The sequence below is a fragment of the Protobothrops mucrosquamatus genome, unplaced genomic scaffold (genome assembly GCF_001527695.2).
Source record: "Protobothrops mucrosquamatus isolate PMUCROS unplaced genomic scaffold, P.Mucros_1.0 scaffold238, whole genome shotgun sequence".
In the NCBI taxonomy this organism is placed as follows: Eukaryota; Metazoa; Chordata; class Lepidosauria; order Squamata; family Viperidae; genus Protobothrops; species Protobothrops mucrosquamatus.
The window spans coordinates 629994-647615 of NW_015386588.1; the positions used below are offsets into that span (position 1 = coordinate 629994).

General features: G+C 41.2%; 1 protein-coding gene across 1 annotated transcript in view; it reads right to left on the reverse strand.

Moving 5' to 3' along the window:
* Positions 1 to 17622, reverse strand: part of RAPGEF2 (Rap guanine nucleotide exchange factor 2) — a 67102-nt gene that overhangs the window by 19346 nt on the left and 30134 nt on the right. Inside the window, 4 exon segments of the mRNA XM_029283809.1 lie at positions 1892 to 2275; positions 2389 to 2629; positions 8897 to 9054; positions 10724 to 10970. Coding sequence (XP_029139642.1) covers positions 1892 to 2275; positions 2389 to 2629; positions 8897 to 9054; positions 10724 to 10970 — 1030 coding nt within the window.

The window sequence follows — 17622 nt, forward strand, 5'->3', positions numbered from 1 at the left end:
CTTGAGCCGGGGGTTGGACTAGAAGACCTCCAAGGTCCCTTCCAGCTCTATTCTGATAAAGGATGGATGCACTATTCCCATCTCGCTCTTGCCAGAGATCATCTACAAGTGTGACCAATGCCATTTCTGTCCTATAACCCAGCCTGAAACCTGACTGAAAGGGGTCCAGATAATCCATTTCATCTAGGACCCTCTGGAACTGCAATGCAACCACTTTTTCTACTGCCTTCCCTAGAAAGGGAAGGCAAGAAACTGGACAAAAATTGCCCAGACAGGTTGGGTCTGATAGTTTCTTGAGGAGGTAGTGTACCAAGGTAAATGGTGCCAGGTACACTCCCTCCTGCAGGGATGCATTAATCATGGCTGGATCCACCTATAGGGCACTGTCCTGGAAGCTCTCACCAGCCAGGAAGGACAAGGATTTAACAAGCAGGTAGTTGATAGCTGCAAGGACCCTGTCCACCTCTTCAGGTCCAATAGGGTTAAACCATTCCCAGATAATCAGGCAAGTCAGTTTCCCAGAAATCTCCAAAGAGCCTGTTCTACACTTGGTCTCAAACTGAGAATGGATCCAATTGATTTTATTTATCAGGTGACTGGCAAATTGTTCTACACCATCCTCTGATATTCTGAGCCCTACTTCCCAAGGAAGGACTGAGTGACCTTGAGCAGGGCTATCAGGTGACAGATACAGTAAGACTGGAGAAATAGTTTGTTTTTGCTGCTCTTACTGCCACAAGATAGACCTTAACTGTGGCTCGTATCCATGTCTGGTTGGGTTCATTCTTAGTTTTCCTCCAGTGGTGCTCTAGGCATTTTTGGGCCCTCTTCAGAACCCTCAATTCCTCAGAGAGTTTCAGGCCAGGAGAGGGCACACAGGCATGACCCTGTCCAGAGCCCCAGTCGTTTTGATTTCAGATTGTAGCCAAGGCCTCCCCAGGGCCATGCAGTAGAATCCCCGGGATATCCCTCAGATCCTTCTGGAACCCAAGCAAGGCCGTTAGTTGCCAAGGGCAGATCATTTGAATAGGTCCTGCTTCCCTGCAGGAGGGGGCAGCATTGAAAAATATCACAGCCCCCATGGCATGTGAGGGGCATAACAAAGGGGATGATGACGGATTCCTCACCCAATTATACTGCCATTGCTCCAATAAGAAAATCATATCCAAAGTGTGACCACTGTCCTGAGTCAGGCTTTGATGATCTGGGATAGGTCTAGGAACTGATATGTACCTGAGACACATAGCGATTTTTGGAAGAGGGAAAAAAGGAACAAACTACTCAGTGCTATCTGGAGAGACAACTGATGTTTTATGTAATAAAAAAAAAAAATACTAACTGATTAAAGTATAAATTAAAACTTGGCCACATTCATTTTCTCTATTTTGCTTTATGATGAGTTCTAAGAAACTCGAAAGCTTTCAATGATTGTATAAAACTTCATTGAATTGGATTTTCCCCTTCATGGTAAGTATTACTACTTTTTAAATGTAACTTGCATTGTGTGACTTTTAAAGGATTTATATAGTATGAAACTTATATCACATTGACTCTTTAAAGAGAAATTTGTGGTCATTCATTTCAGTCCCCAACTTTTCTGGATATTTAAGAATGCATATAAATATATTTATAATGAAAACTTGTAATGATTATTTAAACAGGGAAGAAAAGTAGTTTACATTACTCTTACTCTGTTTAAAGCTACTGAGATAGCTTCAGGTTGATGAAATATTCTTGTAATATAAATTTACTAATTATATATGTGTGTGTGTTTGTGTGTGTGTGTGTGTGTGTGTATCTTTCTACTTATTATCTAATACCTTTTTATTACAAAACATGTTAACCTTTGATACTATACTGAATAGATATAAAAAAATCTATCTTTGCTTACCTTATTATTGCAAACATTGAGTTAAAGTTCTTGCATTCTCTGCAGTGCAGTGCTATCTTAATGAAGTGCTTAATTATCTTCATCCTTTTCAGCTGGTTGGTTTCTCGCAAAATCTCAGATGCTACCCAAAAGGTTTCTTGGTTTATTACTTCTTCAAACTTTTTTAAATTAGCACAGTTAAATTTAGATTTTAGTTTAAATAAATCATCTATGTACTCTGTAGGTTCAATGTTGCGGAACAGTTCAAAATTACGCATTGAGAGTTGGGTAGCCACCTCTATAGTGCTGAGCTGCAGTAGAGAAATTTGGCTCTCTCTTAGCAATTCCTGAGCATCTTCATCTGAACATAAAGTTTCTGTCTCCATGTTATTTTTTAGATAATACCTGAAAAATATTTTTCACATATTAATCTATCAGGTTTAAATAAATAAACAGCTTCCAAATGACTTTATTAAGTGAATACCAATTGTAAGCCAAAATAACATCTATTTTTTCACCTTCCACTAAGTTGTATTCTGTCAGCAAGTTTGGAGAGTTGATCTGGAAGTCTCCGCTGCTTAATGACACCCTCTGGAGTGACAGAGACTTCACATAAAGAATAAGCATCTGGGGTGGTGGTTAAAGCAAACTCACGAATAGCTTGAACAACTACTTCTTTTGCAGTTGTGTCCTTGCTTATCATAATGTAGCGACTTTGCTGATCTGCTTTAAAAACTCGTAGAACCTGATCTGGTAAATCTGTAATGAAAAAAATATATACTAAGACATATAACAGAATAAAATGTCATTATTTCTCAGCAAGGAATAATATAATAAGAATAGGGATATTTTTCTTCTGATACCTTTTTCTTCATGATAAATTTTTCTTGCATAAACACCTGCAGTATCTTGTTTTAAGAATATTGTTTTTCCTATTTATATTAGATATCACTTCTAAAACATATGTAGAATGGATACACTGATTTGAGCAACAGACCTCTCTGTAATCTGTGCCATATATTTCCACCCATTCAGTAAACAGTCGGTATACAGGTAGTCCTCACTTAATGACTGGCTGGCAAAAGTGATGTGATTGTTAACTGAAACATTATATGACTAAATCTAACTTACGTTAGTTCTGCTGCAGTTGTTAAACAAATCTCACAGTTATTAAACATATCACATGACAGTGACTTGTGACTTTACTGCCAACTTCCCCATTGACTGTGTGTGTCAGAAGCTGGCTATGTGGGTCACAAAATCATTTGACCATAGGACACTGTGATTGTCATAACTGTTTGCAAATAGTGAAGCACCCATATTGCAGAGACACTGCAATAATGTAAGTTCAAGGACCAATCATAAATCTACTTTTTCATTGCTAGCATAAATTCAAATGGTTGCTGAATAAGTCATTTGTTAACCAAGGACTATCTATAATCATACCAGAAATTTATTTACTGCATCAAGACAAACAAATAAACTATATTAAAAATTACTAAAGTCAAATTTGGCAAGCTCACTCTTAAACCTTCCTCAGGTATATACTGTATCTACTATTTTTAAGTAAACTTATTTTAGCATCATGCGCTACTAATTTTGTACTTCAGTTTATTGAAATAATCAATTTCAAACCTACAAAACTGACTTGTTTTCATACTGTAAGCTTTAGTCATGAACAATTATGAGAATTAATATTTTACCTGTTACTATGTTCTTTGTGTGGTCATCTGTAAATTTACATATAGGCATTCTGCATCTGTACAATAAATCAGGTTGAATGTTCTAAAACAAAATTCATTGTTTTGATATGAGCCTCACCATATCGTGTTATATACAAAGGCAGCAATGTCTCCAACCATTTCAATTCTCATGACAACCAGATTGCATCCAAACTATATACTAGTCTCAGTCTTGAGTAGGATGGTTTGCTGGCCTGTTTAAATGTATGGATGATCAGTTACAAAGCAAGTTACCACTGTGTAACCAGTTCTTGATCATTGTTTGAGTCATATGTATAGGTGATTAACCAGCAACTGAATCTGGAGGTAGATGCTTCAGGGAAATGCTAAGAAAGGAGAGCTTAGTCAAATACTGCATTTTGAAAGGGACCAACATATTATGCCTGACAAAAGTCAAAGGCTCTGATCATGTTATTCAGTAAATTTCTAAGAGACACAACCTCTATTCATGGAAAAGGTTTGATTGTTTGAAGTTTCATTTCCAAATGTTCAGTAATGCCTAGGTATCCATATCTGCCACTATATTGTCTTTCTCTGCCAGACAAATGGCCACAAGAAAGAAAAGTACACCGATCTCAAAGTTTTCAGCGCAAACCTGATTAGCAATAGTAATTTCATACAGTTTCTTCAGATAGTACTTTAATGTGGCATTGTTCACAAGGACTTCAACAATCACTTGATTAATGTTCTAAAGGAAGATTACTCCTGAATATCATCAGGAAGTTCATCTAATTGTTATAAAGAAGGGGATTTTCCTCAGGTAACAGAGCTTATTTCGGACATGTGATGCGACACCCAGAAAAATACGGCATCCTCCATTTAATCCTCCAGGCAAAGATTGAAGGCAAACGAGGTCCAGGCAGAAGAAGAACATCATGACTTCAAAAACTAAGGGATTGGTTTGGACAAAACTCAGCAGCACTTTTTCGTGCGGCTGCTGATAAAAACAGGATCGCCAACATGATCGCCAACATCCGATAACGGATATGGCACAAGAAGAAGAACAGAGCTCATATTTGTTTTTACTTATGAGGAAGTTCCCATCTTGTATTGCAAAGGTATGTAGCCAAGGTAACTGAATAAATGAAAGACTAACTTCAGTGAAACTAGGTGACCAGATAATTTGGAAATTAGATTGTGTAATGTACCCAAAACAGTCACGTGGAAGAAATAGAACCTATTATGTTGAGACTTGATCTGAAGAATTGGATTATCCCACATGGAAAAATTGTGATTTTTTAAAAAAATGGTAATTTCTATGCTACCTAGTGAAGTAATCTAATATACTCTAGATATGCTCCAAGGATCATATGGCCAGAGATGGTAAATCCTGCGGCAGAATCTCCATTATCCACAATACTCTTGTGTCAAACCCTTATTTGCAGAATATGATCAAGTAAACATGATCATACTCATGTTCATTAGAAAATTAATTAGTTTTAATGCTAAGAATTAAAGATTAAAGTAGAGAATCTTGAGAATGGGGGCTCTGCAGCCCTACTTAATAGTGGATTTGTTAAGGGAAGTCTCTGAAACTTTTGTATTTATTCTTTTCAGAGAGTTTACATGGTAGGCTAACAATCTATTTCTTTGATGAGTCCATAACAACATCAGCCATCTACTTGCTTGAGCCTGGAGATACTTCTTGTTCTCTCTCAGCCTCAGTAGAATCTCTCAGTTTGGTTACATTCCTTTTTATCATCAGGAAGAAAATTAAAGACAACACCTTCTCTCACATGAAATGTTTTGCCAGACAAATTCATCAGGGGCAAATACATAAATAAACAAAACTAGTGAATCATCATATCCAGTTATGCTCATCATTATCTCCTGGGGTAAAATGTGGACTCTGTGACCAATGAGATATAAATTACTGAGTTATATAGGAAGTACTGAAAAGGAAAAGAACAGACCTTTTTTTGAGTAAAGATTTTCAGGTGCTTTGATGCAAAGGGCATCAAAGAGAGCTTAAACAATGAATCCTTAGTCAATTTTAGCAAAGGTGAAAACATTTGTATTTGAATAGCTATTATTGTTTGTTTTGCACCAGCTGAAAGAAACGATTCTGCATTCACTGCTCTGATTTTTGATCATTAGGTCACAGTGCACCGTAAAACCTGCTCTGTGAAGGACTGCATGTGTTCTAAGGAAAGAATTGTGTCTGATCTCCAACAATGGCATCCTGTAAAGAAATGGACAGAGGTATTGAGATGATTTATTTATTAAATTTATATACTGGCCCTCTCACCAGTAAAAGGACTCTGGGTGGACTAATTGTTTTAAGATACATAAGGATAGATTTGTCAGTAAAACTCTGAAAGTGAATTTCTGAATAGCAAACTAGATGGATGGTGAAACAGAAGAATGACTAGAGACTCAGTTTCATAATACTATTATGCAATATCTTAAAAAGAAGTAATAAAACATCTGCTTTTGCTCAATAACAATCATGAAAAAATAAGAATATTAATAAATACACGGTGTGGGAAGAGAATGGTATTTCACTTTTGAAATTTGACCCTTCACTTGAAGGCTCAGGATAGTTGATGATAACTGATTTAGCATTACTGGAAAGGAAGAGGAACAAGTAGGTTTAAATGGCGATTTGGGGGTAATCATAACTGCCATGTTAGCTATGCTCAAAGTGTGCTCCCAGATACACATATACCATGATTTGTTAAGAACATGCTTCTACAATTGCCTTTTATGAAGACAGGCTACAAAAATTTCTCTTCATAAGGAAAAGTGGGCCTCCACAACTCAACTATCAAGTATTTTAAGAGGCCTGGAGGCCATACATTCTAACAATACCAAGCAAATATTGAAAACACGAGAGGAAGAATTAAGATGTTTTTGAATAGAAATCAAAATACTGAACTGAAATGGTTGGCAGGAGTCCTATCTTTTTGTGAAATGTTTTATAACAAGGTAGAGCTCCTGTCAAAATCTTAAGCTCTGAACATAGCAGACTACAGAACTTTTGTGTATGAATCACAGATATTAAATTAAGAATTGAATATTCTAATATAATCTGAAACTGTGATTTGCAGCAAGTGGAGGAAATTATTTGAATCTCTTCATTTTGAGTGTACTAATGATGAAAAGGAAGAGGTACACATTACTTTGGAGTTCATACTCTCCATAACCCAGACTCATCCATCTCCTTGCAGCATCCCTGATCCATGCCATGCAAATCTAACACCTCCTCACCCCGACACACCTTCCTTGACCTGCACCATACCTTGAGTATCTCCTTGCTCCCTTCCCTGATCCATGCCTCTTACTCACCCTGGCCCTTGACCTTTCCTTGTATTGCCTCCTTAACTTTTTCCTGCATCCTGTGCACTCCCTTACCCACCCAGCAGTGACCTCTCACCTGCCTGCCACCCTGGAATTTGCAACTTACTACAGCTTCCCCACTGACTTTGATTGTGGAAAGCCAGCAGGATTTTGCCTTGCATAACCACTGTGGGATTTCATTAACAATCTCAGTGAGACTGCAGGGATTACTGTCACTAAGACATGCTGTCATGCTTTATGACTGCATCATTTAGCAACAGAAATTCCAGTCCTAGTTACCATCGTAAATGAAGGACCACCTGTATGCCTCTCATACAAGTATGTTATGGAATGGACACTATAATACGTAAGGTTTCAAATCTGTCTTTCTACCAAGAAATGCATTATGTCACAATAAATTCAAGTGAAGGAAATGTAATATCTAATTAGTGTCTTGCATAAAAGTATAATTTAAAGATCTTAAGTGAATGCCTCAGATAAAGAAGTAATCAGATTTAAAATACATATCTGGACTCACACCTATTAAAATTTAATTTGAAAATTTCAATGTACAAACCAATTACTCTGGAAAAGCTAACTACAAGTTTAAAATATTCATGTAACTAAGCATTCTTGCCTAAGCAGCACTACAAACTTCTTAACTATATTAGACAACAATTCTATCTTTTTTCGCCATTTTAGTAACCTTAAGTACTAATGCCTGGATGCTCCTCCATCTTAATCTTTATACAGTCAATACTAACAGCAACCAATTTAAACTGTGCACATGCTATTAAAATACACACTGCAACTTGAGATTTGAATCCAACTTCCTTTAAAAATTCCTAAGGGAACAATATATATTGACATTAAATAAACAGAATATATAGTACAAGAAATAGTTTTCAAAAAAGCACACAGCATTTGCTGAGGAAGTATATAGTAATTTATAATCATTATCAGCAATGCTACAAGATAATACTTTACTTCTCCTTATAAACTAAAATTGCTTTGTATTTACTAACTTCTAACAATAAACTTCTTCAGAAAATGTATATTTCTCAATTGTCATCTCTTTCTCTTTACTATTCTCTTAACTGAATTCTATATGCCATGAAGAACAGTTAAAAGATCTAAGAATATTTAGTTTACTGAAAATATGGGTAGGATAAAATATCATAGCAATCTTCAAATATCTAAAGGGTTGTCACACAACTTCTCTACTGCTTCAGAGGATCAGAGCCAATGTTTAAAGCCACAAGGAAGTAAGTTCCGTCTGGATACTAAAACGAGCTTCCCAATCCTATGGGATGCTAGCCTCTGGAAAATATTCCAATGATGTGATGAGTTCACCTTTGTTAGAGGTCCTCAGGAAGAAGTTGGAGGGCCATTTGTTAAAGATACTACAGAGCAGCATAGTTGGACTAGATAACTTCTGTGATTCATTCTAAATAATGGCTTAGATTCTCTATGTTTGAAATAGTATTTAAAAGTCTACAGGTCAAACTACATCCCAGATTATTTTTGGCATAGTTCTATACAGTATATCTAATAATAAGTAGTACAGAGAGAGTTTTTTGGTTATTTGTTTCAGTATCACTTATTTAATCCTAACACAAGCTGCCAATTGTTTTTAGCTGGCTGGTATAAAACAGCTGAAGCAAGCAAACACACAAATAGTTTTCTTTTATAAAATGTTTGTATTCTGTAAAAATGGGATGAGAATATATAAAAGATTTTACATACAGCAGATCACATATCCCCAAATTCAAACAATATTTATCAAAATAATCAAGGGCCATATCAAGTAGCAACTCATATCTGGATATAATTTAGTATATTGTTTAATTTGCGCACTTAAATAGTCTTACCCATTTCTATGTATTTCACTGTGACACAAAGTAAACTCAAGTGAACTTAAGGTGCACATTTTCATTTCAGTTTCTATATCCATCAGCAAAATAAAAGGTTAATTCATTGACGGCAATCAAAATTTGATACTCGCCTGGGGTTGTGTTGAAATCTAAGATGCGGTGATGTGACTGCAGTAAATCAGGATTGCTTGATGATAGTGTTCCGCTGACAGGTAGAGCAGGAGGAATGTGCTTGGTCTGCCTTAAACCTACAATGCTATCATCCTGAGATTGACCAATTCCAATATCACTACAGTAACAGAAGAGAAACATAGTTACTCTGCTTACACAGTTATTCTTGTATATAATGTAATGTATCCTTATGAGTTTTCTTGCTGTTCTAAACTCATTGGCCCATAACATTCATAAATTTGATAACTTTGAAAAAACAACCATAATAAATTAAAATATATTCACTAGTCTGATAACAGATGAACTGATATTAATATATCTAGACACTGATAAAAGTGAAAAGCTCAAGTTTGCTACAGTGCCGTGGATGTGTCCATGGATGGAATAGCATTTTAAAACTACAGGAGAATAAATGCTGATATATTTAATTTTCACACCATTCCCTACTATATGTACTTATGTATGTAATTAGCTTCAGTTCCCAAATTATTCAAGAATACACAAAGGCACGTTTCCTGCATCTTTACAATGAAACAATTATTTAATCTTTCTGATATAAATCAGACTCTAATGATCAAAATATTCAAATAATACTGAGCTTCATTTGATTTTGAGAATAAGGAAAATTAAAAGGCCAGTGCTATTCAACAAAAATGGTTTTTTGAAAGTAATTTAAGTTTCTGACTCACGTGAATACATAATATTATTGTACTATGTAGATCGGACATGTCAAACACAAGGCCCGGGGGCCGGATGCAGCCCACGAAGTGGTTTCATGTGGCCCGTGAAGCCATCCTGGAAACAGTGAGGGAACGGCCCCGCTGCCTTGGCCCTGGCCCAGGCCGGCCGGGAGCCAGTGTACAATTTTGCGGTGGCCATCTATGCTGAAACGCATTCAGTCTTAGCTCCACAAGGCCGTCTGGAAACAGCGAGGAACCAGCCCCTGCCACGTCGGCCCCGCCCCCTGCGTGCATGCTGGGGAAGTGTCACCCTTTGTGAGGAATGAAGAAATGGACCATGCCTTGGCGCTTGCCCCGGTCCCACCCCCTTCTGCCAGAGACCCTCAGATCTGTCCCACTCCTGCCCAGGCCTCCACAGGCACCCTTGATGCAAACGATGTACAGCTGGCCATGCCCACCCAGTAGGCCACACCCACTCCAGCCATGCCCACCCAGTAGGCCGCACCCACCCTGACCATACCCACCCGGCCCCCCAAGGGCAACCGCAATGCTGATGCGGCCCTCAATGAAATTGAGTTTGACACCCTTGATGTAGATATTTAATTTTGAAGAAACAATTTTAATTCATGAAGATTACATTGCTAATTCTATTTTAGGTAAACGTGAATACCTAAATGCTTGAATTGGGAGATGCCAAGAGTTTGTTATAAGATGGGTGGCTATACAAATATTTAAAATAAATAAATCAATACTTAAAATAAATCAAAGTAGTCTTTGATTTATGACTTTAATTTTTCAAAGTTATGATAGCTTAGAAAGAGTGCTTTGTGGCTTGTAAAGCATTTACAGGTATTATGCAATATTATGCTGGCCCTCCCACAGTCACATGACCAAATTTCAGGTGCTTGACAATTGCCTCATATTTACAACCAGTTGCAGTTTGCTTGTTCCTAGTGTACCTGCAGTACCTGCTTTATGCTAGAGGTTTTCAGACTGTCCCCGGCTTATACCTCTATGCTTTTTGTTTATAATCATTTGTCAATGTTAAAAAATGCACCAGTGATATATCTAATGAAAGCATATTGTTCTTCCAAATAGCACACTCACTTGTATGGTTTCTGAGGCAGGATACTGATGCGGGTTTTGTCCAGTATTTTCTTTAACTTGTTTCTTCCTCCAACAGTGTTGGCTTTGCTTTTCTTTGTTACTTTTTCCAGACCCATCACCTGTTCCACATCAACTGCAAGATCTGGGATGGAATAACGGCTTGCTTTTTTAATATCACCAATTTTAGGAAGATGAGGAGCACCATTTCTTTTGTCCTCAGACAATCTTGTTAGAAGTTCTTTAAAAACTGCATAGAAAGAAAAAGAAAAGAAAGCATGTAGAAAAACTACCCCGCCCCCGAAATGTACTTTTCAAGTTCCAATAAATATAAAATTTCAGTCTAGCTCAGTGATGGCAAACCTTTTAGTGACCGAGTGGCCCAAACTGCAACCCAAAACCCACTTATGTATCGCTGGGTGCTGGGTGGGTGTGGCCCACTCGGCGGGTGCAGCTACAGTGGGCTTGGCAGACTGGGTGGGCGTGGCCACTGGATGAGTGTGGCTGCAGTAGTCATGGCAGATTGGGTGGGCATGGCTGGGGTGGGCGTGGCCACCTTGATGTTGCTTATGGGGAGAGACACCTGGGGGAGCCGGGCAGGGTTGAGGGAGATCCAGGGGGTCTCTGGCGGGTGGGATGGTGGGCTCCCCAATGGCGGCTCCAGGCTGGCTGGCCTTAGGCCAGTGATGGCGAACTTTTAGAGACCACATTTGTTGGGGCGATGGCACGTGCCCACAGAGAGGGCTCCGCGTGCCGCCTCTGGCACGCGTGCCATAGGTTCGCCACCACTGGTCTAGTCTACCAATCTATTTTAGAGGCAGAACTGAGTCTTCAAGACATATAAATAGTCCTCAATATACAATCAGAATTGGAGTGGAATGTCCATCACTAAGCAATGCATTCATTAAATGATTTACATTTTATGCCATGGTTGTTAAGCAAATCATGGCAGGTGTTAAGTGAATCATGTGGTCATTAATGAATTTGGTTTCCACCATTGACTTTGCTGTTGGAAGCCCCCTGGGAAGGTCTGTAAGGGAATGTAGTGTGGATTCCCAGGAGGGAAGAAGTGCATTCCAGAGAAGCAAAAGAAAGGCTGTTTCAGTTTGGCAAGATTTCTATCTATAGGTGAGAAGCAATCAAGGAAACTGCTTAGAAGAATTTCAATGTGTCTTTCTTGGTTTTTGGAGCCTAACATCCATCCTTTCTCTCCTGGATCTCTCAGCAGCTTTCAAATACCACCAACCATGCTATCCTTTTGGGCCAACTTAAGGAATTGAGAGTGGGCAGCACATTTTTGTTCTGGTTCACTTCCTTCCTTCAAGGCCAGTCCTTATCGGTGTTAATATGGAGTGAGAGATCCAGCTCATGGCTCTTCCTTTGTGGAGTGCTGCAGGGCTCAATGTTCACTCCTTTTTAACATCTACATGAAACTGCTGGGTGAGAACACCCAAAACCATTGGAAGAGATTCATCAGTATGCTGATGATACACACTTTTACTTTTTCCATCCTAGTGAGCCAAGTGATGCTGTGGCTGCATTTTCTCAGTACATGGAGGCTGTAGAGGTCTAGATAGGGGACAACAGGCTTCAGGTGAATCCTGAGAAAATAGAGTGACTATGGGTGCAAGGGACCTCAGGATCCAGATGTTTATCATCTTTAATTCTGCATGGGCTTGCATTACCATAGACCAGGGGTAGGCAACCCAAAACACTCAAAGAGCCACTTGGACCCGTTTCCCACCGAAAACAAAACACTGGGAGCCGCTAAACCCTTTTGATATCTAAAATGAAGATAACACTGCATATATCCTTTTTTACCTTTATTATCTCTCTTTCTCTCTTTTTCTTTCCTCTGTCTCTTTCTCTCTCTTTCCTCTCCCTCTCTCTCTTTCCTCTCCCTCTGTCTCTCCCTCTCTTTCTCTCTCTTTCCTCTCTCTCTCTCTCTCTCTCTCTCTCTCTCTCCCCCCCTCTCTCTCCCTCTCTTCGATCTTCTGCTCACCTGGCAAGCTAGCTTCAACCTGTTCTGCAACAGGCTAGCTCTCTCCTCCCCTTCCTGCTTCCTGCAGACACGCAGCAAAGGGAGGAGCCCCGCCCAATAAGCTTTTCAGCTTGTCGAACAGGGTGAGGTCACTCTCTTTTACACACACACACACACACACANAGAGAGAGAGAGAGAGAGAGAGAGAGAGAGAGAGAGAGAGAGAGAGAGAGAGAAGGGAAGCGCAAGTGCCTCTTTCTGTCTCTGTCTCACTCTGCAAATGGCAGAAAAGGCTGGGAGCCGCAGGTTGCCGACCTGTGCCATAGACAGACCCAGTGGGCAATCTGGGGGTTCTCCTGGACTTGTGTCTCCTGTTTAAGAGGCGGTGGCTAGGAGGGCCTTTGCACAAATTTGTCATGTATGCCAGTTGTACCCTTACCTAGATCGTGAGGCCCTGTGCACAGGTACTCATGCCCTAGTTATCTCTTGGTTGGATTACTACAATATGCTCTATTTGGACTACCCTTGTTCAGAAGTTAAAACTGGTGCAGATTGCAATGACATGCACACTTTTGGGGAATCCTAGGGTGACACATATAATACTGCTACGTAACTTCAGGGTCCTCTTAGACTCATGGCTCCTGCTCAAGGAGCAGGTGGAAGCTTTGGCTAGGAGGTTCTTTTGTCCAACTCTGCATTGTGTGTCCTTTCCTGGACAAGGGGCTCTCCACTTTGTCACTCATGCCCTAGTTTTCTTTCTATTAGACTATTGCAATGTGCTCTACATCGGGCTACCCTTGAAAAGTATATGGAAGCTGGTTTTGTGAGGTCTAGGAAGGCAGTCTTGTCTGCCACTGTCCCTGCATTATGCAATATCCTTTCCCCAAAGGTAAGGCAGGCCCCACTCTCCTGGTTTCCCATAAAGAAATCAAAACCTGACTCTGTGACCTTGCATGGGAGGCACAAAAGTCCATGCCATTGTAGGGTTGGCTGGTGACATGAGAGCCCTCTCTCTGCCTTATTAACCTGTGTTAAATGACCATCTTGGAATTCTTATTTTTATTTCTTTGAAATTTTATAATGTTATAATCTTTTAATTTTAAAGTTTTTAACCCTAAATTAATCTTAATATGTTATTGTTAATTTTATATGCTGTTTTATATGTTGATTATACTGTATACCACCCTTGTTCTGGATCACATAGATCCATGTATCTTGCATAACTCTATGTGTCCCTATGTAACAGGTCAAGGGGAGGGGTTAGGGTCAGGGGCGGAGCTTCAAAAGGCATCCCTGGACACTAGCCTGGGGTCAGCCTTTGTTCTTCGGCCATCACATCCAGCCACACGGCTGGAAATCCCTCAATCACCCCACCATGTGACGCTTGGGAGAAGAGGGGGAAATCTAATGTCAATTTATCTGTGGGACAATCAGATTGCTGAAACCTATTTTGGATGCACCTCTACAAACTGTAAGTCATTGTTTAGGATTCCCAGAATAAAGCAATATTTCCTGTTTGTTCTTCTGAGTTATCTATCTGTTCCAGACTGAAAGAGCAAGTTTCATGTCCAGAACAGAATAGTAAATTGACATATGTTAATTCTCCTCTGATCTCATGCACCAGTAAATTTGGATGGGATTAATCTTCCTCTGATCTGCATTTTATCAACTTTATAAAGCAACAGTAATTTGATGGAACTAATCTCTCACTAAATGTCTGCAAGTAAATTCAAAGTATCTTCGCATTTGACTCTCAACTAAAGAAAAGCAAAGTTGTAAAGTGCTTACAAGCCAACTGCCTTTCTGTGGCTTTTCACTTTTAAAAGGACCAAAGCAGTTGCCATAGAAACCCCCCCTTCCCCCTTCCTTCACCGGCAGCTTAAACGTCCTGAGGCAATGAAGGGATGGCTTCAAAGATCATCTGTGAGCTCAACTCAGTTTGCTTGTTAAGCGAAGGAGTCAGTGGGTGTTGTTACCGCTTCAGTCAGCCTCGTTAGCACGTGAATTCAACTTGCTTGTCTTGGAATGTCTGGGATTATATGAGACTGACACTTTAAACGAACATAGCCGGATGGAAAGGGTTTCTTGCTAACCTTAGAAAAATTGTTGTCTTTGTTTGATGCTTGGAAAGGGTATTCTCCCCCTCCTTTCTGGCCCCAGCACGAACATTGTGACCATTTGCTCCCTCAGCAAAAGCAGGGCACATTCGTGGTTGCTAAGGAAAGCAATTAAGCAATTAAGCTGCTCTCTCTCTCCGTCATAAAACCTCAATACTGGCGAAAGATGCTAAACTCCCCCCTCCCTTTGGAATTTCAAGTATGTTAATAGAAAGAAGCCATACAGAGGCCCAACAGCAGGGCAGTAGTGCCCCCTGGTGGCTAATCTGCACGTGACACCTTGAAAAAAAAATTTTTCCTTTTCACATCACAACAATTTGATAATTTAATTCAGCATACACCCCCTACTAGAGCTTTCACCCAATCAAGCTGAAGACCCAAGTTTCTTCCAGTTTGAAAGACAAAGAAGAAGGACCATAGCCACCAATCCTTGCCTATTATCACAAGCTGAATACCCAGTGTTCCAGCCTGCAACTTAACGACCAGGTGGGAGTTCATGCCTCTCAGTGGCCACTGCAGGAACGTGGTAATAGGAAGAATTTGGCTGACCTCTCTTCAGACGTTCCCTAGTGGTTAAAGGAGGAGCTACACGCGAGCCTTTAATCACGCCCAGAGAAAGCCCTCTAGTGGACAAAGGGTGTACCTCAAAAGAAGATCACCCCGGTAGCTGATACGCAGATAGCAACCCCTAGTGGTCAACAAGTGAAGTTCATCCAATTTGCTTCTAAACAGCTAGGAACCACAGGAGAACGCTCCCAGTGGCACCTCCACCCACAAACAGCACCTCTGACGCTGATCGGCAAGTAGCGACCCCTAGTGGTCAAAGAGAGAAGTTCTTCAAATTTGCTTCAAAATAGCTGAGAAGAACACTGAACCTATCCTAACCATGGCGGAGTGTCTCATTGATCTAGATGAAGGGGTTCAACCAACCAGCCTAGTTGGGACACCCCAACCAGACAGCCAAGGAGAAGTGCCGCAAACAGCCACCCTTGACCTGTACACAGACGCTGAAGCTCATGCCTCAGTAAGACCAAAGACGTCTCAAAGTCACTATGATCTGAGACAACAAAGAAAGCCAACTGAAGCCATGCATGCAAACCTGTTGGAGAAATGGCACACCGTGTACAAGCGCCATGAAAGAAGCTAGGAGAGATGGCACAAACTCCACCAAGAGCAAAAAGAGGATCTCTCCCCCGAACGTGCTCACGCACTGGAAGGAGATAAGGAAGACACCTTCACACAATGGATGGACTCCGAACGGCAACTCAAGGACATCCAGCAGCAATTAAGAGACTCAGAAGTCGACCGCGACATGCAAAGTCTTCGGTTACGGAACGAGGAACGCAAGAAGCTTCTAGAGAGCCCACAACGCCCTCCAGAATGCGAACCTCGCCTGAGAGACAGACAGGTTGACAGGGCAGAGTCTGAACTTTCCCGCCGTTCACATGCACCGTCCCAACGGTCGCACGTGGCTCCATCCCATGCGTCTGGAAGGGCCTCATCCTTTCGCCACATATCCAAGGCACATTCCAGCGTGTCACAACAGTCTCATGTCACAGGCGCCTCCCGCCATTCAAAGGCTTCTTCTCGCCAGGGCCAATCATCTCGAGCCTCAAGGGCAGAGAGCATTGCTGCTCGTCTTGCAGAAGCGCGAATCAATACCGCAATGGCTGGAGTCGCTGCCCAAGCAGCAGTAGAAGAAAAGCAGCAAAAGGAAGACTTGGCCAAAGCGGAGACTGCAGCAGCTCTACGTGCAGCTCTACGTGTAACAGAAGCAGAACATCAGCAAAAGGAAGATATGATCAAAGCTCAGGCCGACTATGAGATTTCACAGCGACAACAGAAAGCAAAAGAGGCTGCCCAAATAGAAGCAATTCTGCAGAGAGAGCTAGATAACGCTACATCTATGAACAGGCTGGAAGGGCTAGCAAGAGAAATCCCTCATAGCCGTGTGCAGGCCTACATGGACAACCAAAGTGCGTTTCAACGTGAACAGGTAAGACCACAGCCAGCCACAAGCCCCCCGAGACTGAGTAGACGAACAGAAGAATCTCAACGGCCAGATGTGCCAGTCAGCCACAGGGTTGATGTCGCAACAACTAGGCCACGGGATCTTCCCACTGTTGCTGCCCCATCGAACCACACCCTTGATGGCAACCGGATGGGACCACCAGCAACAGGTACAACTGCACAGCGGGGAGCACAAGATGATCTTTCCACCGTTGCCGCCCCACGGAACCCATCGAACCACACCACTGATGGCAATCGGATGGGTCCACCAGCAGCGACAACGGCTCCACAGTGGGCAGAGCAACGAGACATTCCTATCATTGCTGCCCCATTGAACCTGCAGAACCATACCTTTGATGGCAACCGGACGGGTCCACCAGCAATGGCAACGCCTATACAGCGGGGAGAGGAACAAGATCTTTCCACCGTTGTAGCCCCACGGAACCCGCCGGAACTCGGATGGGCCATAGGAGGGACAGTTTGTGTTGACCAAACGCAAACCCCAACCCAGGTGAGCATATCAAACACCTCCATTCCCTGTAATGGAACAGCACCTCACCTGAAACCACACCTAGAACACTGCGCGCTTGTGACAACCAAACCTGCTTTGGAAGCAACAGTGTTCCAGACCAGTCAGAATCACAACAACTTAGCCTTGTCCATAGAGGACAAACAAGACAAACAACGTCTGAAAGACCGGGAGTCATGGAGTTTACTTCCAAGATGTCCCAAGAGTATGCAAGTGCAGTGCACGTATGTTTCCAGCTCACCCGCCACAGTGCAAAAGAAAGAAT